This window comes from Perca flavescens, chromosome 21 (assembly GCF_004354835.1).
Source record: "Perca flavescens isolate YP-PL-M2 chromosome 21, PFLA_1.0, whole genome shotgun sequence".
Lineage (NCBI taxonomy): Eukaryota > Metazoa > Chordata > Actinopteri > Perciformes > Percidae > Perca > Perca flavescens.
The window spans coordinates 16,871,031-16,893,661 of record NC_041351.1 but is presented as its reverse complement, the minus strand read 5'-3'; the positions used below and the strand labels follow the sequence as shown (position 1 = coordinate 16,893,661).

General features: G+C 40.3%; 2 protein-coding genes across 4 annotated transcripts; both read left to right on the top strand.

The window, feature by feature from the left end:
- The first annotated feature begins 12,620 nt into the window (after window positions 1–12,620).
- On the top strand, window positions 12,621–20,138 carry stub1 (STIP1 homology and U-Box containing protein 1). 3 transcript variants are annotated; one of them, XM_028568295.1, is made up of 8 exons: window positions 12,621–12,750; window positions 13,559–13,784; window positions 13,973–14,171; window positions 14,557–14,722; window positions 14,875–14,950; window positions 15,078–15,134; window positions 17,593–17,709; window positions 18,193–20,138. In XM_028568295.1, exons 2-8 carry the CDS (start codon window positions 13,671–13,673, stop codon window positions 18,316–18,318), a joined length of 855 nt encoding a protein of 284 aa, XP_028424096.1. In that variant the 5' UTR covers window positions 12,621–12,750; window positions 13,559–13,670; the 3' UTR covers window positions 18,319–20,138. The 3 variants fall into 3 exon arrangements, with proteins under 3 accessions (XP_028424096.1, XP_028424095.1, XP_028424097.1); XM_028568294.1 differs by lacking the exon at window positions 12,621–12,750 and adding an exon at window positions 12,764–12,881; XM_028568296.1 differs by lacking the exon at window positions 12,621–12,750 and adding an exon at window positions 12,888–13,174.
- Window positions 20,139–21,191: 1,053 nt separating this feature from the next.
- LOC114548381 (pentraxin fusion protein) lies at window positions 21,192–22,187 on the top strand. The gene is made up of 3 exons (XM_028568297.1): window positions 21,192–21,255; window positions 21,389–21,467; window positions 21,577–22,187. The coding sequence occupies exons 1-3, from the start codon at window positions 21,253–21,255 to the stop codon at window positions 22,185–22,187; spliced, it is 693 nt and encodes a 230-aa protein (XP_028424098.1). The 5' UTR covers window positions 21,192–21,252.
- The last annotated feature ends 444 nt before the right edge of the window (window positions 22,188–22,631 follow it).

Sequence of the window (22,631 nt, the reverse complement as noted above, 5' to 3'; positions counted from 1 at the left end):
ACTTTTGACAGTCAGTCTTTTAATTCAAGCAGCAGTCAGGGATGAATAAAGGCAAATGAAAACACATTGCAGTCGCTGCAGAATGCACAGGAAGTTACGTGAGGTTTGAGGGTAAATTTAGACTACAAAGCGACTGCACTCAGCACCGCAGCTTTTGATTGTAGCCAGATTGAAGCAAGCATGTGTCGTGCCTCTTTTAAAGATCCTGATTCCCTCATTTGAGCATGGCAGTGTGTGGTGAGCCTGCCATGATTGCCTGACGTTTATTTGGTTTGGTCTGTCTTGTTTTTGGAGGGAAACCCACTTTAGTTGTCAGCCTTTGGAGGACGGCATCTCCAGCCCCTTTCACTTCACATTTATGACTCTCATTAGCTGCAATTAACAGAGCATCTCCCAATCCCCACTATTTGAAATCCAGATGAGAGTATTGTTATTTGCAGCCCAGTGGTGCTGTATTGATGCCTCAGGCCTGGTGAGTTTGATAGGCAGTGTTGTTTGAGCCCAGCTGGGGGTCAGACAGAGGTTCACCGCTGTCTGTCTTGTTTGTTGCGCTCCCACCCCCGACACTACTTCTAATTGGCTGAAGCAATTTGGAGGGAAACTTAACAAGAAGCAGGATCCCTCCAAAATTGACAATAGGTATAGTGTTTTACATATGTCCACAGGGAAGACAGATGTTTCTCTCGACCACATCCACATTTGAATACCCTTGTTTGGATACAATGGGAGAGAATACAAAGGGGATATATTTTGGCGGTCAAGGCAGATGCATCAATTTGTCGGCCAAGATGCATTCCAATAGACTTTTCATACTTTTGATGCTGTGGAGCTTTTAATTCAAATTACCTTTAAACTTTTTATATGATTTTAAAGCATACTCAATGTCCACATCTGTGTCAGTTAACAGCAGTTACACAGGAAACTGGGTGGTTTTCTTTTCAAACATGGTGACTTATGGCATTTTTCCATTACATAGTACCTGCTCTACTCGCCTCGACTCTACTCGCCTTTTTTGGTTTTCCATTACGGAAATAAAGTCCCTGGTACCTGCTAACAGGTACTTTTTTTAGTACCACCTCCGTCGAGGTTCCAAGCGAGCTGAGCTGATACCAAAAGGTGACGTGAAAACCTGCAGACTACTGATTGGTCAGAGAGAATCGTCACTAATCACTGCGTCATCATTGCTAGCGACAGACTGGGGTGTCCTGAACAAAACCGCCATTTTTAAAGAGATTAGCCAGCGGTGTTTTTTTTTTGCTGCCTCCAGCTTCTTTTGAAACAAAATTTGTCTTCTGGCTGTGGCCACATGCCGAGAGTCAATAACAACACACCATTGACGTTCTGTGTTTGTCACGTTAGGTCACGGCGGTTTCCTGCAACTGACTGGCTAGCTGTGCTGACCTAGCTACTGCGCATGTGCAACTCCCAACAAAGATGGAATAGAAGTAAGATGCCTCACTCTGTAGCTAAAACAGAGAGCTCAACGCACAAGGTGAAAAGAGGAGCTGCAGAAATGTGCAGTACAACAAAATATGGTGTTTTTTGAAAATTAAACCATGTAAACCTTTTCTGATATAACATCTATAAATACAACTATGACCCTGAAAATGAGCATAATATAAGCAATTTAAAGCAACACCATGGCACTTTTCCTCTTCGGTCCCCCTACAGGTTGGAAGTGGAATCGTCCATTACCGTAACCCTTATGTCTCATTCGAACTACAGATCCGCTGCCCGATCTGGCAAACTTGCATAGTGCGGTTATAGCCGATAGAGGGCCGTAAAACGAATGCAGAAGTGCCGTTCACCCTGTTACGAGTTGATGAACCACTGAAACGATTTTGGATCAAAGATTGTAAGGTACAAAATAATTTTTGGTGTTGCTTTAAGAAAATATGAAAACAAGTTTAGGAATAGTTTGACATTTTGGGAATTACGATTTGACCTACAAATATTTGCTTTTTGTAGAGAGCTAGATAAGAAGATCAATATCAGTCTCATATTTGGATGGTAAATATAAAGATTCAGCTAGCAGCCAGTTCCAGTGTTTATGCTAAGCTAAGATAACCAGTTGCTGGCCACAGCTTCATATCAAACATATGACGACAGATACGAGCGTGGTATTGATCTTCTTATTTAACTCTGAGCACAATGAGTACAAATAACTCTGAGTACAAATAAATACTGTATATGTAACCAAATGTTAAACTGTTCCTCTTATATGCACTCACAGAATGTGACAAACTCAGTTTTGACAAAACATCTCATATGAACAATGTAGAATTTGTATAATATTGTAGAATATAACTCTATATATATTATATATTTATAACTACACACACACACAGACACACACACACACACAAAGACTTACACACTTCACATTTTAGAAGAAACTCATCTGAAACTCACACTGTTTTTTTCTTCCTTTGCTGCCTGAGTGCACTTGTCCTCCTCCTCCTTTTCCTCCTCCTCCTCCTCCTCCTCCTCCTCCTCCTCCTCCTCCTACTCCTGCTCTGCATCCTGCACTGTGAATTAAGTTTGGCCAGACTAGGTCATCCTCTGCTGTGCAGAATATAATTAGCCTGCCTGCACACACAGACACACATACAGACTTTAAACTTTAAACCCCCCCTATACAATGGCCTTCTCAAACAATAGACACATGCCAATAATATGACCCCCTTGGCTATCTCCCCATGCACAAAAAACTCCCTGTTCATCCTAACACCCCCTCTGCTCATTCAGCAGAATAATGAGATGGATCAGCTTACATTTTTACCTATCACCTTTCACATCATATAAATAATACTGAGCTTAACAGGTGCTGAATCTCAGCTGTTTCTGTGGAGCCTTGAAATCTGGCCGGTGGTCAGAATTACACCTGACGTTGCCATAATGTATTAAGTTTCAAGTGATGAAGTTAATGTGTTACGGTTTTAAAGCTGAATGCTGTGAAGTTTGTAACAAAATATGGAGTTGAGCTTTAAATTCAGAAACCATTGAAAAATGATCTGAGGCCAGCGCTTTCTACTACCATTCACTTTCAGTCATTTTAGTTTGCCAATATTACAAAGTGCTTAACAGTAATAAAATGATACAGTATGAGGAACAATATGCAAACAGTTAAGGATAAAAAGTAGAGTAAGTAAAGTAAATATAACAGGATTAATGCTTTAAATGGCCGTACATGTACAAGGATAAGAAGTGATTAGTGATCATTCTTCCATCCTTAGCAGTAATCTAACAGCATTCACGTTTCAGCCTCCAGATTACAATTAAAATCTCTGAATAGGGGCCATAATTGCACACTGAATCTAAATCCAGAGCGTCTTTTACCTCCCACCATCTTTCGCCAACTCCATTCAGACTCCTTGGTGACCTGTAGCTCATCCCTGAGCCCCTTTTGATCTAATTTTTTTTAAATGCCATTGCACACGAGCCGCCCTCCCCTTTGCTCTCTCAGCACCTGCACTTCAGTGTCCTCTGGCTCATCAATGGAACCTGTCTTTTAAAAATGTATACATCTGTTGCAAATGAGGTAGCCATTGTTGGGGTTGGGAAACCCTTGAGGGAACCGCCAAAATTTGGGGTGTTCCCGGCTCCGTCATAGAGTAAACCCCGACCCCCAACTTCTCACATACACACACATGCACACACACACACCTCTTATTTCAGGGGTATCATATCACCTATCCCTTGGGGGTATACTGGTTTGCAAGGCTGGATGTTCCCATGATAACAGGTGTATTTAAATGTATACAACAGGTGGGATGAATGCCTGAAGAGAAGTCTGTGGTGGTTTTCTTGACTTTACCAATGTTTTCTACAGGTTTTACTATAATGAAACTACGCTTAGGTGTGTTTTTGTCTCACACATTGCATTCAATGAACATTTAGCAATGTTTATATTTTAAACGACTTTAGTTGAAGTGGCCATTAGCTCCTGTTTTTCCTGTTTTGAGGATATTGGGAATTCTGCAAAGCATACCAGAGGCAATAAATATTTATCTCACAGCTCCATGTGGTTATTTGGCTTTATTTTCTTCATCTGACCCGTGACTGATGAACAGAAGAAGCTAATAGAAGGGGGGGAAGAGGAGAAACAAAATGGAGTCTGTCCTCTGACTGAGTAGCTCTTCAATAGAGGTGGTGTGTTTCTGCAGTGAACTGCGTCGTCCTGCAGAAAAGTGCAGACGAGTGAGAAAGCCAGGGGGAGATTGAAAAGAGGAAAAGGGAATTTGCTGATTTACTAGAGCATGGAGGGTAGTCCTTTTTGTTGCCTGACACATTCATGCAGGCACACATATGCCTGACTGCTTGCACTCACACATAATTTTCCTCTCTATATACATGCACGTACACACACACATGGAAACACGCATTCATACATAGACCCAACTTAAGGAATTCTGGCCTATCTGCACATGTATGCAGGCTAATCAAGGCCTCTCCACTGACAGAAAGCAAAGGGTCACTCAGGGTGAGATGTTTGTGATGGAAATTTGGACGGCAGGCGTAGGAAAACAAAGCTAGAGACAGGACGCCCCGGAGACGACATACTTTACACATGAGATAACACACATTGAGGAGTTACAAAAAAATTAGGATCACAAAGCCTTTCTCATTCATATTACTTCATTGCAGGCATTTTCACAAAATTATGATATAATAGTTGGATTTAGAAAAGATTTTGTTTGTAGGTTTAATTCTGAGGGGGAGTGAAGGAAAAGCATTTTACCAAGTCTAAAGATTTGAAATAGCTTGAAGTGGAATCCTTGCAGATAAAGACACAAGTTTAAGAACTAAACTCATATTTATGTTGACTTGGGTTGCACAGCAGGATGTATGACTGTCTTATGAGACTTTTTCTAAAATAGTTTGAAACATTGTTTCCTTTCCTCCAAGTTGCTTCAAAGTATTCATTACTTTATTTTCAGCTATCTGCATTAACCAAGGAGAAGCAAACTAGTTCACTGATTGGCATATGATCCAGTAGGGAAGGTATGGCATCGGCCTGGTCATCCCTTCACCACTGGAGCCCTGTACACATAGCTTTTACTGGGCATGTAGTGCATAGATCGGGTGAATCTGATAAAACCACCGCGCCTCACTGAGAAATCACACAAAGATGGGATTTAATGGCCCTTCGATTGAGCGGTTTTGAAAAGCCAACCTCTGACCCCCAGCCTTGACCCCTGGCAACCCCTCCCATCCTCCAGGGTCCAGTGTTTGTCATTGGTCATTTGTCAACTCCTCACACTGATCTGATTACCGTCCAATTCGGGATCTGCCGACTACACACTTCTAGGATCAAGAAAAGCTGCTTTCAGCAACTTTACATGACAACAAATAGCTGGATTGTTGCAGGTAGAATAAAGAGACGTGTTTTGTTCTATTCAGGCAACAGAGATGGACAAAACTTTGGATAGACGCCAACCTTGGTATCTAATAATGTCTATACAGTCGTCTTCTAATGAGGAACTGATAGAAATAGGATTTGTACTAAACTGTTTAAGAAAACACGCATATATTGTCATATTTCATACTGAATCATAGTCCAACAAAACAAAGCAGATGATGTTCAACAGAGGAGGAGAATACGCCGATGAATTATCCAAACTAAACATGTCTTACATTAATCTCAACCAAATCAGCATCCAGACACCGATGAATCCTCTGTGTTGATCATTCAAGTATGCCAGTATCTGTATTAGTTCAAACCAGCACAGTTTTCAAAAACACAGCCCTAATCACAAAATGCCATTTTATTTGTGTGTTTTAAGTGTAAAAGTATTTACAATTTGGTGCCATCAAAAATGTCCACAATGGAATGAAAAATAAACTACTGTAGCTAGCGAGCTAACGGCTAGCACACTAGCCAGAATTATGCAAGTTCTGACCAGTCTCTCATAATTTTCTTTTGTCGTGGTACTGGGAAGGTTATTCTCCCCTAACATTGTGTTTGCGGGATTGTTACCGTGTACAACATTTCATTTAATAAAGAAGTTTATTATAAATGGGAAATAAAGCTGTCAGCACTAAGCATGCTAAGTGTTTGTTGTCAGTTGGTGCTGACTGACAATTATGCTCGTACATGCATTCAAACCTAGCATTTAGGACTTTTGTTGTCAGTATTGCACGTCATGTCATACTATAAAAAGAGTAACTGAAGATCTCAGAGCTAGCTAGCTTGCTAGAACTGATTGTGTGTAAAGATCAGCACCATAAAGGCAGTTTGCTATATTGGTCAATAAATCCAATTTCATCAAACATAACATTTAAAGTGCTCATATTATGCTTTTTGGCTTTTCCCCTTTCCTTTATTGTGTTATATATCTTTTTTGTACATGTTATAGGTTTACAAAGTAAAAAAGCCCAAGTCCACACCAAAGGCACTTACCATTTCCAACAGAAAACACTGTTCACAAACTGCTCCAAACAGCTCTATTGTAGTCCAGCCTTTACTTCTGTGACGAACATGCATCACTTTGTAACACACGTTATAATGCTAGCGTGGCACGCCCTCATACTCTGCTTCTGACTGGCTAGTAGTCCTTATTTAGCTACTGCGCATGTGCGACTCCCAACAAAGATGGAATAGAAGTGCGATGCCTCACTTCGTAGCTAAAACAGAGAGCTCAACACACAGGGTGAAAAGAGGAGCTGCAGCAATGTGCAGTTTTTTAAAATACATTAAACCATGTAAACCTATTCTGAAAACCTGAAAATGAGCATAATATGAGCACTTTAAAGTAAAGTTAATATAAAAACAGTGCTTTGTACTGCATGTTTCGACATGTGACTCATGCCTAATGTAAATAATTGTATGGAGAGCAGTGGTTTTTATATTTGTGTGTGTGTGTGTGTGTGTGTGTGTGTGTGTGTCACTTCATGTGTACTGATGTCTGACTGCTCTGAAAGTCTGCAAAGGCCTGTCAGTCAAATATAACACTCGCCTTTTCCTTTGACTGTGCACGATCACACACACACACACACACACACACACACACACACACACACACACACACACACACACACACACACACACACACACAATTAGCCTAGAGCTCATTATGTCTGCTTTAGCTCTTTTGGATTGTGTGGGGGTTTGGGGTTTTGGCAGGGTGGGGTTGGTGACCCTGGAGAGCATGACCTGAGGGGACATCCAGGGAGTTACTGGGGGGAGTGAGGACAGGGGGATGGGATGTGAACACGCAGGGAGGGAAAGTAACTTATTTCTTCTTGGTGCCACTGCTGGTTGTGTTCACTCCTGTGAAGATCCCCATTGTTTTTCTTAGTGAAAAACACACTGATTAGTCATCACTAGTTTATCGCATGAGCTTTACTGGAACAATTGCTTTTGAATTGATAATGTGATGAGATACGACTAAAACAAAGCTCATTATAATTTCAAAAAACCCAATCTTGTCTTTTGCATCCGGCAATTAATAACAATCAGTAAACAAATATTGTTTCCATCTGGAGGTAGTCGTCAGATATATTAATGGTTAACTTTTATATAAATGCTGCAGTGGAGGAGGGGAGGATGAATTTCCCTGAATTGCTCAGGCTCAAGAGTTTTGATTTCCCTCCAAAAACTCTTTTGTAAAACTTCTCCCCCGTCACTTATACAAGCTACACAGCAGCCGCCTCCACCCCCAGCCGTCACACATCAATCCATGGTGTGTGTGTGTTTTGGGAAGTGGGGGTGTCTCAGCCAGTGTGTAGTAGTAACCCCCAGGGTGTAAAAGATTTTTGGACTAACACTGCAAGTTTCAAAAACAAACTCTTTGATTTGAGTTTACTTAAGCTTTTTTTATGTCTCAAATCAACAGATATTGTGTCATTTGCATCCAGTCTGAGAAAAAACAAATCGACTGCATAAAGTTGCTTAATGCACATGTGCAATTTTAGTTGTTGCCGATAACAAAATCTCCTCAAATCCTGTTTTCCTTTGCACAGAATTTCAGTTATTTCATCTTAAAGTTTTTACTTTGCACAGGAGATTCAGTTCTCATTAACAATACACATTTTATTGGCTCCCAATTTGTGTCTATGTGTGTGCAAGGTCTGAATAGGATGAGTTATTCCACCCCCTCCCTTTTGTCAGGAAGCTTAATCAAGGCTGCAGAGGTGTGTGGTTGACCATTGACCCTTGGTTATCTCTGGCCTTTCTCTTACTCTTACTTGCCTTAGGGTTTGCATCAGGATATCCCTCATTTAACTCTTAACCTAAGGAGTCAGTTTTAGCAACCAGTGGTTCAGAGTTCATGATTCACTTTAAATGATTACACTTCTAACCACTAACAAACTAAAGTGATCACAAGTCACCCAAATTACTGTAAGTAGCCTTGCTGTGCACTTTTTGGAGTATATTTTAGAGTCAGTCATTTTATTTTACTTAAGAAAAACATTTACTGAAGAATAGCACTTAACTGGAGTCGAAATAACATCAATTGGGGAGAACTATTCTTGAAACAAATCCAGGGAAGACGGGTAAAAAAAAGATTGTTTTGGTACGTGTGGACGGGGCCTTAGTTTATGTCTGTGTTTTGCCCCAAGAGTAGATTATAGGGCTGAGTAAGTCAATGTAAATAGTGAAGTTGTAATTGACAGCTTGGCATATGTGCGCATTTGAGCAGTTTTATTCTTTGGCACAGTCTGATGGTTAATTAAAGAGTGTGTAGGCAGGCATAGTTGTGTGTGAGTATAGAAGAGCTTGTAAATGGAAAAAATGCACAAATAAACAGTGACATGAATGATTTATACTGACAGTATGACAACATGGACACGTCTAACTGTCCAAGTCCTTCCTTTCATTACATTAAAAGATGTTTAATCAGCTGAGATGTAAATTGAAACAATAATTTCCTGCATTTCCATTTTTTTTTCAGTTAAGACAGTAGAGCTATTCTTTTATCTTTGTGCACATGTTGCATTCAGACCCACTTGAACAAACTGCATTAAGTCTATGAGCCTTTCCCCTTCCCAAAATGAACAAACCCACTAAACAAAGGGCCACTATTGTGGATAAATACTGCTTTTGTTTTACCCATTTGAACCTGAGGTTTCCCTTAACGCTAAGGAGAGTGTGTTCACCATTTTTCTCTTTTCAGACGCTTTGGCGCTGAATAGCGGAGACCACTGCCAAATGGGAAAGCGACTACACAGACAGAAAGAAAGACCTGAATCAATCAGGAAGTGGCTGCTTTTCAGCTGTGCCAGAGGAGCCGGGCAACTTCCTAGTCTCGTTGCCAAGGTGACTGGAAGCTCAGCCAGCTGGTGCAGCGGGCAGCAGTTGGGTTTGATGGGGGGGGTGACAGAGAATGACGGTTGGGATATTGGACAGTGGGCAGAGAGCTGGTGAGTGAGGGTGAGACAGTTTAAATGTAAGCACTGAGTACTTCAAACTGCATTCATGTTAACCATCACAATTTGGAGCTTCCATTCTGTTTATAATCCTTTGCTAACAGTCACCTAATCTCTCCAATTACTCCCAGCTTCTGCTGTGGCAGTTTGTTCACACAATATTTTGTTAAAATTCTGTTTAATCTATATCCTTTTTTTATTATTATATGGAAGTCAGATGTTCGTGTCTGTTTACTCTTGAGCTTAAGAGAAGAGTAAATACTTAAGAAATAATCACATAAACTCTGAACAAGATAAGCAGGGTAATGTAAAGATGACTCTGGCATATACTGAGCAAACTTAAACTTTACTCATATCAATAATGAAAAATGATGTAGATAATATTAAAAACACCTCTATTGAGATGTCCATCGTGGATTTTGGTCAGTCGAAAACCAATATGACCCCTATTTGATGATGTGTTTTTCTTGCGCTAAAACAAACTAGTACTATTGAATGATAATTGGGTTATTATTCTGATAGCATTATGGGAATTTTTTTTGCAAGCAAATATTTGTAACAAGAGAGAGAATGTAAACAAGTGTCCATGGATTTGGGAGCACATGGAGCAGGAATTTGGACAAAATTTAGTGATTCATTGGTATTAGAGATGCACTGATTACAATTTTCTAGGCCAATTCCAATTTACGATTTTTCATTGAGTTTGAACTGCCGATACCGATTTTAGCCAATTTTTTTCTAACCACTTTACAGCACACACAAATATTTATTTTCTTTAATAGAAATTTTACATTTTGCATAGAACATAGACATTTTTTTTAACAGATAATCGATTGCTATAAAATCCTCTTGGTGTGAGAAATTCATACACATCTAAAGTGCAATGTTACGGAAGAACCATTTCCTTCTTTTCACATCCAATATCCAACTAAATTTTTTTTATATATTTAGCAAACTAAACTTCTGTATGTATGAAAACAGGGAAAACAGGTAATGGCAATAACATAATATATAAATAACACATAAAAATAAATATAGCCTTGCAATATAAAGATATTTCTTAAAACACACACACAGGGCTGTTTGAACATGAACAGTAACTTACCTGAAAACAGCGTTTAGTTAATTTGTCATTGTGCATAAATATGAACAATGCCATTGCTGTCAACGGGCTTATCTGCTAACGTTAACTACCGACGGTTACCTCGGAACAATCCAGCAAATAGACGGTACCCTGGTGTGCCGTTACCTGAAACATCACCGCTCATTTTACACACAGTTTAGCAACAGAACTAAACACTGAGGGAAGATTACTATGTTTTTAATGTTGGTTTTGAGCGGTATGCATCTCCACTAACCTGGAAAGTGTTTTAAACAGTAACGTTAATACAGCGTGTCGGAGGAATATAGCGTCTCCTGCAGAGGGGCGTCAGAGGCAGAGGGACCGCAGCGTTCGCTAACGTTAGCTTCTTGTCTCATCTGGGGTCTGATAAACAGTAAATTTATCAAAGACAGTGTGCCCAACGCTATTTTCCGATAAAGGTAGCTGTCATATTTCACGGACCCGCGTGAGTGCGGTTTTCATGTTCCAGTTGTTCAGCCTCAGAGGGGAGAGAGAGCGGTTGACTGTTCGCCTTAGATCAGTAGAGCAGACTCCTCCGCAGAGCCGTGTATAATTACAACTTCATGACATTTCATAAACAGCTAATGGAACGGCGGTGCACCGCTGCTACATGCATATAGTGGAAACCCTGCATGCTGTGATGCTGATGTTGTGCAATGTTAATCATGCGGTGCCCGAGTGCATTTGACCAGCATAAAATCGGCATATGTCAGACTGACCGGCCAGTCGCCAATTCCGGTCCCCAGACAGTCAATCGGTGCATCTCTAATTATCATGCACTTTTGTGGATAACAGCAAACATGTAAATATAATGTATTTGCATGATAATATATATCTACCAAATATGAAATGTTTAGTAAATGTTCACTCAGAATTAAGTCACAAATACATTGTCATAAACTACACTCAGTTACTAGTTTATTCGGTACAACTAGCTCAAACTAATGCAGTCTAATATAACAGGCCTACAATAAAGTGTAGGCTACCTTAATAAAGGTTATCATTTTCAGTTTTAGTTGAAACTATTGTGTATTGTATATATTGTGTCTACCCCATTTATGTCAAGAGGGTAGACTTTTGTGTTTTTGTGACCTACAAATTAGTAGGACTGGTATCTGTCATTTTTTAGGCAAAAAAGTTCACCAGTCTGTGTCTATGGTCTAAAACCCCATTTTTACAGAGATGGGACTAGGGGCTGGTTAGGTAGATGGGTGTTCTGGGGGATCAGGGGACCAGACTGGCGGAGATAGGTAAACACAGCTGGGGACACACAGTGCTGGTGGGTCTGCGGCTCAACGACCCCCTTCACACATTTATCAGTGTGTTTGCTCAGGGGATGTGCCTTAATCTTCACACGCTGATCTCTGTGCGGAGCCTTTACAGAGGCCCAACAGGCTGAGATGAAAGTGCCCCCGTCCACAGTTACAGCCTCACTAATTCCTCCATGGCTAAACTTGAATGTTCATCTCTTTATAAAGGCCTATAAAGGTCATCTATGGATCTGTCTGTGTGTGGTTGAATTACTCTGTGGGTGGGATAGACCTGATTATACATCCAAAATTCTTGATCATAATCAGATTTTTTTCTCCAAAAAATACCTCCTATGGATGAATAAGCCACTGTCATGAAGTGCCCCCCCAAAAAAGGTATCTGTGACGTATAAAATGTTTGCAATATTTTGGCACACAATAGTGAGTTGCCCTAGGGCTATCTATTTAATAGTATCTATCTATCTATCTATCTATCTATCTATCTATCTATCTATCTATCTATCTATCTATCTGTCTATCCATCCATCTATCTATCTGCACTAGTGTCAGTTTTGAGGTTAAGATGGAACTTTGATTGTAGAGCGCTATCTGCTGGCGATAACAGCGTGTTGTGGTGCTTTTCTAGTTTATTCACATGAGAGCATTATCATTAGGCTATCAAATGATTTAAATGAAATAACTTTTTACCCGTTTTATGGTCAATCAAGGACACTGAAATTCATTTTATGTTCACTTTATTTATATTTCCTAAGAAAGAAAAGATTATTGTAGGTGGTAGGCAGCAATTTGCCTTCAGTGTCTATTAATTCTGGCAGATTCAGACGAGAAAAAAAAGTATTTTCGGCTTCCGTCGACGTCGCGTAAGCGTTTGACGTCAGCATAACAACAACCTGTCATGACAGCTCGTATGGGGGAAAAAATATCGTTTAAGATATCAAATCACATAAAATCTGTTTCACCTGGATGTAAGATTACTTCTATAAGGTAAAGAGTGGAAACCGTGGATCTCATAGACAAACCCTAACTTGCATGGAAGTAGCAGTAGGCTGTGTAGCAGACAAGCTAACCTAGCATTAGCTAATTTCTGTTTTCTGAGGTTGCTTAGCGGGGTTGAGGTAAATTTGAGATTTTTCAGGGCTATAATACCTATAGTCCAAACAGCTGCTGATTAATTTAGCCACTGTAGGTAATAAAGCCGAGCTGACAAAACTGTCTTCTTACTAGCCAAACGCCCGACCGGCGTAAATCGACAACATAGCTTACTATGCTAGTTTAGCTAACGTTATCTAGCTAACATCAAGCTAAGCACCGATCTCTTGTTTGCTGTTAACTAAAGTTAACGACATTGTCACTCTGTCTCTATGCCTGCTGCTGCAACAACAACAACAACAGCAACTGTATCTCAAATGTTAGTGAGCCAATAATAATTGTAACATTATTTGTTTACAACCTCGAGTTAACTGCCTTGTATACCAGTGGTGTAAGTTTAATAGCCTTGCACAAACGGTAGGGACCGTTAGTGTACAGTATAATGTTTTCTGATGGCTTGCTAGCTGTGCTGCTCATTTAGTCACCACTGATGTCCGCCACATGAATAGTTAATTCGCCGGCAGTCTAGCCACCTCGCTGTATTTTTGAGCTGTGTGCACAGTCAGCGAATTAAACGAATTCCTTTTGGGTGGCATCAAGGACTGCACCTAATTCGCCCAAGACGCGCATTGCAGGTGTATTGCAGTGAATGCACGCGGTAAATGTTGACATAACGTTACATGCACATTGTCTTCTGATCTAGTTTGTGAAATTCAGGAAGGACAGGGCATTATTGGACCTGTCAGCCAGCCGAAGAGACGGGGAACAGGATAGGGAAGCAGGGCGAGGCGGGCCCCGCAGAGCCGGTGGAGAAGATGGCCGGCAGCCCGGAGAAGAGTTCCACCGCGCAGGAGCTGAAAGAGCAGGGGAACCGGCTGTTCCTCTGCCGCAAGTACCAGGAGGCTGCTACGTGTTACAGTAAAGCTATTGTAAGTAACCGTCATTATAAAAGAAATAATACCAATGGTGGAGTGTCATCTTCTTAACTAAAACACATTCAAACATAGTATTGTCCTTGATAGAGAAATCAAATTGATGGATTTTTCTTGCGAAGCCTAGTCCACAGTGCCATGATGTTACAGTGCATGTGTATTGTCTGGTATTTCCTGTCTCCCAGAACCGTAATCCATCGGTGGCAGTGTACTACACCAACAGGGCTCTCTGCCATGTGAAGCTGCAGCAGCATGATAAGGCTCTGGCAGATTGTAAGCATGCACTGGAGCTGGACAGCCAGTCAGTCAAGGCCCACTTCTTCCTGGGCCAGTGTCACCTGGAGCTGGAGAACTATGATGAGGCCATCGGCAACCTGCAGAAAGGTCAGAGCAAACTACTATAAGATGGTGAAGCCTGTGCAAAGTTTTTGTGGTACTGTGTAAAAGCAGCTTGCTCATAAATTGCACAGTGTTACTCATGCACTTCATCATTTATTTTTAAGTCCCCGTGCATCTTTCTTTTTAAATTTCTAGTGGTATAGTGGCTCTTATATCAGCTCTTCTGCTCTGAGGCACTTTATGGGCATGGCATATGTTTGCAAGGATGTCTTACTGTATGCTTTGTCAGGGTTTCTATCATTTGAAACATAATATTCTACAGTGAAAGGAATGGAACGTTTTATATATCTAAACAAGATGTCAGAAGGAAAGAAAACTGTAAGAAATACTTTAATAACAAACAGTGTTTCTGTCATGGTGTTTTCTACAGCTTATAATCTGGCAAAAGAACAGAGGCTGAACTTTGGAGATGACATCCCCAGCGCCTTGCGCATTGCAAAGAAGAAACGTTGGAATAGCATTGAGGACAAGCGCATCAACCAGGAGAACGAGTTGCATGCCTATCTGACTAAACTCATACTTGCTGAGAAGGAAAGGTGAGAATGTGTGGCAGCAGTCAAATATCCAGGGTGCTGTCTTTGTGTCGTAATGATCTCTTGAATCACTGGAATAATTCTGTCATGTGGGTATCACTATTATTTTGTTCTGGATGATGGAGGTAATTTATAATAACTTTGTGTTTATGCAGAGAACTTGAAGAATACAAAGAGAAACAGGACGACAATCAAAATGGAGGCGATGCTGCCAAGATTGCATTAAAACATGTACGTTTTACATAGGTTTTGGACTTACTCGGTTGTCATGCTTTTAATTAACAAATATAGTACTTTTATATATTCTAACTGAATATTCATGAATATGTCGGGTAACATGGAATTGTGACCTACTTAGGACAAGTATCTTATGGACATGGATGAGCTCTTCTCTCAAGTGGATGAGAAAAGAAAAGTGAGTATGAAAAGTCATTATTACTATCAATTGAGCATGTAATGGTTTATAATTGTATTCATTCGTTCAGTCAGTCAGACATTTCCCATACCCACTTATTACTATTATAGGAGGACTGGAGCTTATCCCAGCATGCATTGGGCAAAAAACAGGGAAACATCCTGGATAGGTCACCATCATCCATTACAGGGCTAACAAACAGACAGGCACACACTGATCACATTCACCCACACAACTGCATCTTAGCTAACAGTACACACCTACTTCGCACCATCTTCTTTGATCGTTGACATAGCAACAAGAGAAATAGACTCAAGCTCACTTTCAGATTTGTGTGCACTGTCTGCATTTTCCTGTGTTGAATATTTAAATTATCTGCTACCATTACTGTTTGTAATTGCTAATCTGTGAAAAATGCACGTATGCTAATAGACAAAGAGTTATGTCCTGTTTCCAGCCCAAGCGGTTTCTATGGTAACCGTCACTATATGTTTGCCATATTCTTATCCTTGCTATAGATAGTTGTTGACTGAACTGAGCTAGTTGTCATGTAATTGTGACTGCCAACAGAGTGATTGTCTTGTAATAGTGCAGCGCCCGTTAAAAACATGCCTGTTCGGAACGGGCCGATTGCTTGGTCTGTGGCACTGCTGCTTGCAGCTTTCTTGAGAACCGCTCATTCCATCAACTTCACAATCACGCTGCGCTTTCTTGTGTCCTGAGTGGTCAGAAACACAGGTGAAATACACTGGTTCACAAGGAAAAAAACCATCAAGAGCAGATTTCTTTATCTAATTAACTAATGGCGGCAAAGAATTTCATTGTCGTTTAAGCTATTTTATTGAGTTTCCTCATAGCAAAATGCTCTGAGTGAATTTAAGTTGGGCTTTTATTGTGATGGGTAGAAACGGAAGAAGTGAAGCTAGCGTTATGGGCCGCTGTTGTCACTATGGAAGTTAATAAAAGCGTGTGCTGTCTTAGTTCACGCTGGTTGAGATTACGGAGCCTCCGTGTGTTTTGTTTCATTAGCTCCGGCTACAGAGGTTTGCATGCATGTGTTACATTCAGCACATCACTCTATGTGACCTGCAAAAGGTGACTACTCAAATCAAAATAATTCATTCCTGTTTCAAAGATAAATGAATCCATCAATGAATAAATAATTGCCATCAAAATAAAAGGTTCCTTTGACATTGCTTAGACCGAGACAGTCAAAATGCAAAGACATCTCGTCAAATGACGAGAAACTGAAAGGGTGATAGTTACCCTCTGTGATATCGCCCAGTTGCTAACATTGTATGTTTAGGCAGCTGAATAGTACTGATGTCAGCCATGGCACACACTATACTTTTATCATTGTATGTACACACCAACCAACCGAAAATACATGAAGACAGCTCGTACAGAAAAAAGCTGTATACAACAGCATAATGATCAGGAAATACTGTACAAAATGTGCAAGGAAAAAAGAAAATATGCTGCAAATGTTTCAACCTCATGGGTCATCCAATCTCTCCTCTCTGTCTGGCCACAACATTTTATCGACATCATACCTGATATCTTTCCTTGCGATGCAACGGGGGGAAAAATCTTTTGCCGTGACGCAGCCATCCCCTACAACAATCTGCTGTGATATCCTCATCTGTCACCGGTTTACTTTGGTTGCTCTAAATTGTGAGGAAGTTGAATTGATCATCATCATCTAGCCTAAAGACATCTGACAACAATACCACATAACTATTATGTGTCTTAAATACAGGTTATTGTGATTATTGGTTGCTCTATTTTACATGTAGGGATTTGCCCAATGTGTATAATTGCATTTGAGAGTAATATGATTCAATAGCAAATGAATGCAAACTATTTTGATCTGCAAGGCTTACTCAATGCATTTTGTGCCAAAGCAATGATAAATGACTATAGTCATGTGAACAACTGACCTAATGTTCATTAAATAAGCATATAATTTGACAAAGTTTAATAGTCATTCGATGATTGTGCCAAAGCGATTGAGAAAAACTGTAACATCCGTACAACCGAGTGCTCAGTGTTACGTCTCTCATGCATGCGCATGCATCCTTACAACAGTGTTTTGTGTGTCTTTCACACGTGCATACAGGTCCAATAACCGGACAAACTCAGATTTCTGCCTTTTATTTTTTTGTATAGTACCTTCTTATTTCCACAATTTGATATTTTCATATGAGCATTGGTGCTTTCATATAATATTTAATCTAAACTTGGACTGGGTAATGTGGTTTCGGAGGACGTTAATGTAGATAGTATCGCCAAGCAGCGGTTTGTCATTAAACTGTAATGAACACTGTAAGACCAGGAAAAGACTAGATTCAACTATATCAAATCAGAGTGTTATGCTAGCAATTCTGATTTCATATCCATATAGCTCTTAGTGTTACATTAGTGTGACTCTTGCTGCTTTTTTTCCCCGTCCGTTCAGAAGCGGGAGATCCCAGATTACTTGTGTGGGAAGATCAGTTTTGAGCTGATGAGGGAGCCCTGCATCACACCCAGTGGGATCACCTATGATCGCAAGGACATTGAAGAGCACCTACAGGTAAAACCATCGTCAGCTGCATGCAGAGTTAAAAAAAGAAGAAAGTGTATCACTACTGAATGCTCAATTTTAAAACTTAAATTCCACTGAAATAGCACCAAAATATTTTACTTAGAAAAATAGAGGGGAATTCAGACCACATCATTTCAGATGGGTGGTTTTTAAAGTAAAATATCTAATTTCCACAAATTCAATGGTATTTAAAGTTCAACATATTCAGTAGTTGTTACATTTTCAAAAATGGGTATTTAGTTGCTGATAAGATTCAAATCTTTATACAGTAGCCATTATTTGCTGCCTGTTCTTGTGAGCCCATATGAAATTGTTTTACAAGCCCTGGTTCACTTGCAGATTGTAAACTTAAATAAAACATTGTATTTTGGGTGTGGTTGCACCCAAATCAAATGGTCTTATTTGCTTATATTATGTACAGAATACAACCACAGAGGCTAACACTAGCAATTTAATCTGCTCTCTGTGCAGCGAGTGGGTCATTTTGACCCAGTCACCAGGAGTCCCCTGACCCAGGACCAGCTGATCCCGAACCTGGCTATGAAAGAAGTGATTGATGCCTTTATCCAGGAGAACGGCTGGGTGGAGGACTACTAAAGGGACCCGCACCTCCTCCTATCTCTCCATCATACCCCAGTACTCAACACAAAACCTGGATGACACAAGACTATAGAGAACAGATCACCCCCCTGCCTGGATATGTACTTTACACAAGCAGGAAAAGCCACGCTATGGACTACCACATGGGAGCCATGTAACTCGGTCTGCCTCTTCCTCCCCACATTTTATCTTTGCTGTAAAAGTCCCCGCTCCTACCTTCTGAGGCTCGATGTTCATGGCCTGCTGCTCCCTTTAAAACCCCCTTCATTCTGCTCTTTCTGTCCTTTCTCCCTTACTTCCTCTTTCTTTTCTGTCATGCTGTATCTAGTGTCTCAAACCTGACTCCCTTCTTTACTCAAAATAAGGGGCCACGTTCTCAGGTCTCTCCTGCTCACTCCCTACTCTGCCTCTCTCTTTCTTTGAGTGCCAGAATTCTTGGAAAGCATCAGCATTGCACTCCAGTGTTTCACAAAACCACCACTAAAAATAAAATTAAAAATCTTTTAAAAAAAAAAATTACAAAGGGTGGTTGATTACATTAGATTGGCCTTTTATTTGGCATTGACTCTAGTATTTCTTAATTATTTCTTTCATTAAACATTGGAGTGTTTGCCCACTTCTTAATGTACTTGCTATTTGCTGAAGTGGTAACTAAAATGCCAAAAACCTGTTCTCAACAAGTGTGACTAGTTTATATGCAAGTTTTACATGATTGTAATATTTGATAATTGATAAATAGTCGTAGGGAATAAAGTCCTGTGTCCACCTCCAGGTGGCGCTCCAAACATACCCACCCATGTCACTATACTGTTATTTTTTTTTTTTTTTTTTGCATATCAATCATACACCATTACAGACAATTTAAATCAGTTAAATGTATACATAATGTACTTTTTAGGTTTAGGCTTATCCTACAGTAATTCAAAAATGTTTTTTATCAGGACAGTACAAAGTTTTCAAGAGAAACAAGGCCTTGAACTGGATGCAGAAAATAAATTGAAAATGGCCGCTGCATACAAAAAGGTTTTCACATTGCTGGATATTTATATAATTGAAAATGTTTGAATATTGATAGATTACATAAGCAGTTTGGGGGTGCTGCTAAAAAGTTGCTTTGGAGAATGGAATAGAAACAAAAAAAATGTGCTTGGACGTTGTGTTTGGCTTGTGCTGTTTGCCTGCAATCATCATCAAGCATGAAATGAATTTTCTTTTCCTGTTCAAAGGCAAGAGGATGGTTTTCATTGTTCTTACCTTTTTGCTGTTAATTTTACGCACCTTCTCCTTAGTGTCACAGTTATGAAGAAAGTGGTTGAAACGGCTTATGTAAACCAATCATCAGTGTGAGACAAAGTTTTTGTTGCAGGCCTTTGAGGATTGCTAGCATCGCTGTACCAACCTCCTCCATGTTAGAAATGCTGGAAGAAATCCATCTTTTCTCATCAATACCTCAGTCCAAATTTTTTGGGTGCTGGTTCACAGGCATACTCTGGAAACACACATTTTCATTTCAGTGCTATTAGTTTACCTTTTTTTTTGGCCGACTGTGCGTCTGTGGGGAATTAAGCCTGTTAGTGGTCGGGGTGCAGGCAGTGTAAATAATTTGCTTGTGTATCTCAGATTATATTTCTTGACTAAATAGTTTTTTTTTTTTTTTTTGAGAGAAATCCTAGTGCTTGGGAAACTGTATTAAATGTAGATATGTTGATAACATAAATGCCTGGTTCAGATTTCATTTGTCCCCATTAAACCGTGAACTTTGAATTTTGTTCTTGTTTTTGTGACACTAGATTATCATTAAAGAGCTACCAAGTATGGAGACGTCTGTACTGCTGCTCATTAGAAATTCACAAATAGGAATCAAATGGTTTCCAACATATGACCAATATTGCAGCTGTACTACAAAAGGAAATAGAGCTTTGCAGGACAATCTGTGATTTGAGGTGTGGGATAAATGCTAATTTGGTGAAGCTAATATTTGTTCTTTTGACTTAATGACTTGATGTTTTGAGTCTGTATTTTGTTAACTGGTATTGAGTTATTTCACGTTTCCCCCTGCCCCTTTTCAATGATTGCAATTCAGACAGCGACTGTCTAGCCTCTTAAAACCTCTTTAAGTTGCCCTATGTGTTCTTGAAAACATACATTTTGATTGTCAGATCTTCATGAAAGCAGACATGACATCTGTATGTGAGCTTGACTAATTAATCAGCCAGACCGACATATTTTCTTTGTATTCTTATTATATATTGGCTGATATTAGCTTACTTACTGCATATATTTCAGCAAATAACAATAAAGTATCACCGTTGCATACTGTAGTTTGGCCACCAGAAAGGAGTTTATCTTGGTCACAATTCTTGAAAAAAAAAATAATACAACAATACAAGTCGAGTTGCACAGCATGAAGCCGATGTATCCTTGGTTAAGGATAAACGGTTGATGTTTACTGCAGGTGTTCCTGTTGTTTTATGCTCTGTTATGATTAAGTGACACTGTTAGAAATGTATTGCCCTGAGATATGACATTGAGTTAAACAAATGCAGATATTTAAAGCCTAACGTGCTCATGATATAACGTGCCTATTTAAAGTGTCAGTATTGACAATAAGTCTCATTGTCCCTTCTGACTGTTAAATAGGTAAGAACAGCTCTGACAAAGATGGTTCACCTTTATGTGAACACTGTGTTAGTTATATGGACACACACATACACATACACATAGGTGAAATAGTGTGTGTTTTAATCAGTCACATGTAAAATGACAGTGTGACAGTGTGTAAAATGACCCAGCCTTCACACACCAGGCCTATTGTCAGAGCTTGAAGAGCTGACGTCATGGCCTGTGCTAGGAGGGAAGAGGACTGGGCACGGGGCATGAGCAAGTGGGACTGAGTTAGCAACATCGAAGGAACAACTTAACAACATCAACATGGTAAGAAAAGCTGTTCCCTCTTCTAACTTCTCAAATCATTTGGTCTATGATGTGACAGATATGTTCAGAGATGCATAGAACTTCCTTTTGGGATATTCTCAGAGGATAATGGATGTCTTGTGTGTGTCTACAGAGTGTCAACACTGTGAGGTTGGCTGTGGGTGTACTTGGTGTTTTTGGATGGTGTCTGACACTCTCCTCAGCCACCCAAGGTATGAATTTAACAGAATTTCATTAGCAAAAAATACATTTTGCTTCAGCTTCAGATGTATGTTGTTTAGTGTCTTATTAACTCTATCTTTCCTGTTTGTGTTGCTCCAGTGGGTCTGAGCGACAAAGTCCTGGTGTTTCCTTATGAGACAGACTTTAGCTTTGTGGCCCTGATCCCGCAGAAGGAGATGGGGCTGAGGGCCTTCACTCTCTGCATGCGTGTGGCCACTGAGCTGCCGGAAGAACGTCAGATCATCCTGTTCGCCTACCGCACTGCCGACTATGACGAGCTCAACGTGTGGCGTGAGCAGGACGGACGCATCTCCTTTTATATGAGCGGTGACGGCACCTTCTTCCACCTGCCGTCCCTTACCACCTTCCGCACCAGCCTCTGCCTGACCTGGGAGTCTCGCACGGGCCTCACTGCTTTCTGGGTGGAGGGGAAACGCAGCACCTACCAGGTCTACAAACCTGGGCACAGCATCCGTCCAAAAGGCACCGTCCTCTTGGGCCAGGACCCAGACAAACACCTGGGAGGTTTAGAGGCCGTGCAGAGCTTTGTAGGGGAGATAACAGATCTGAATATGTGGGACTTTGTGCTCTCCAGGAGCATGATCCAGGCCTGGCACTATGGGCACAAGGTCCCCAAGGGCAACATCTTTGACTGGGGCAATATGGAGTATGAGCTGAACGGTAACGTGATGGTGGTGGATGATGATTGACTCGATGTGGAGTCAAATGCAGAGAGGGATTTAGAGGTCTGTGTTGGACTCATACTGATATGTGTAATTTTCTTTCTTCCTTTATGTTAGGACTCTTCAACTGTTCAACTCTTCCATAAAGTCCACACGTCTCTGTTTCAATATTGCAGGAAGAACCTCTTGATGATAGATAAGGAAAATAGAAAGGATGAATATGCTCCTATATGTAACCTGTAACTATCTTCAGCAGCAAAATGCACCGGCAACAAAAGCCAATACTTGGTGGTACACAGAAGTCAGTTGTTTTGCATCAGTAACCATTTGCTAAATAGTTTAGGATAAATATCATTCTTCTAATGGTTGTGTTTTTTCTTTCTCAAAGCTTCATCTTTTTATAAAACAAACTGGTAAATATCAAGCACAAAATGTTGATGTGCCAGATGTATCCATAGGGTGGCACTCTGT

Bases quoted from the DNA above. Each gene is read 5' to 3' on its own strand.
- stub1 (XM_028568295.1), top strand. From the start codon at position 13,671: ATGGCCGGCAGCCCGGAGAAGAGTTCCACCGCGCAGGAGCTGAAAGAG. The intron at 14,172-14,556 runs GTCAGAGCAAAC...TGTTTTCTACAG, and splicing joins CATCGGCAACCTGCAGAAAG to CTTATAATCTGGCAAAAGAA. The intron at 14,951-15,077 runs GTACGTTTTACA...TGACCTACTTAG, and splicing joins CCAAGATTGCATTAAAACAT to GACAAGTATCTTATGGACAT.
- LOC114548381 (XM_028568297.1), top strand. The intron at 21,468-21,576 runs GTATGAATTTAA...GTGTTGCTCCAG, and splicing joins ACTCTCCTCAGCCACCCAAG to TGGGTCTGAGCGACAAAGTC.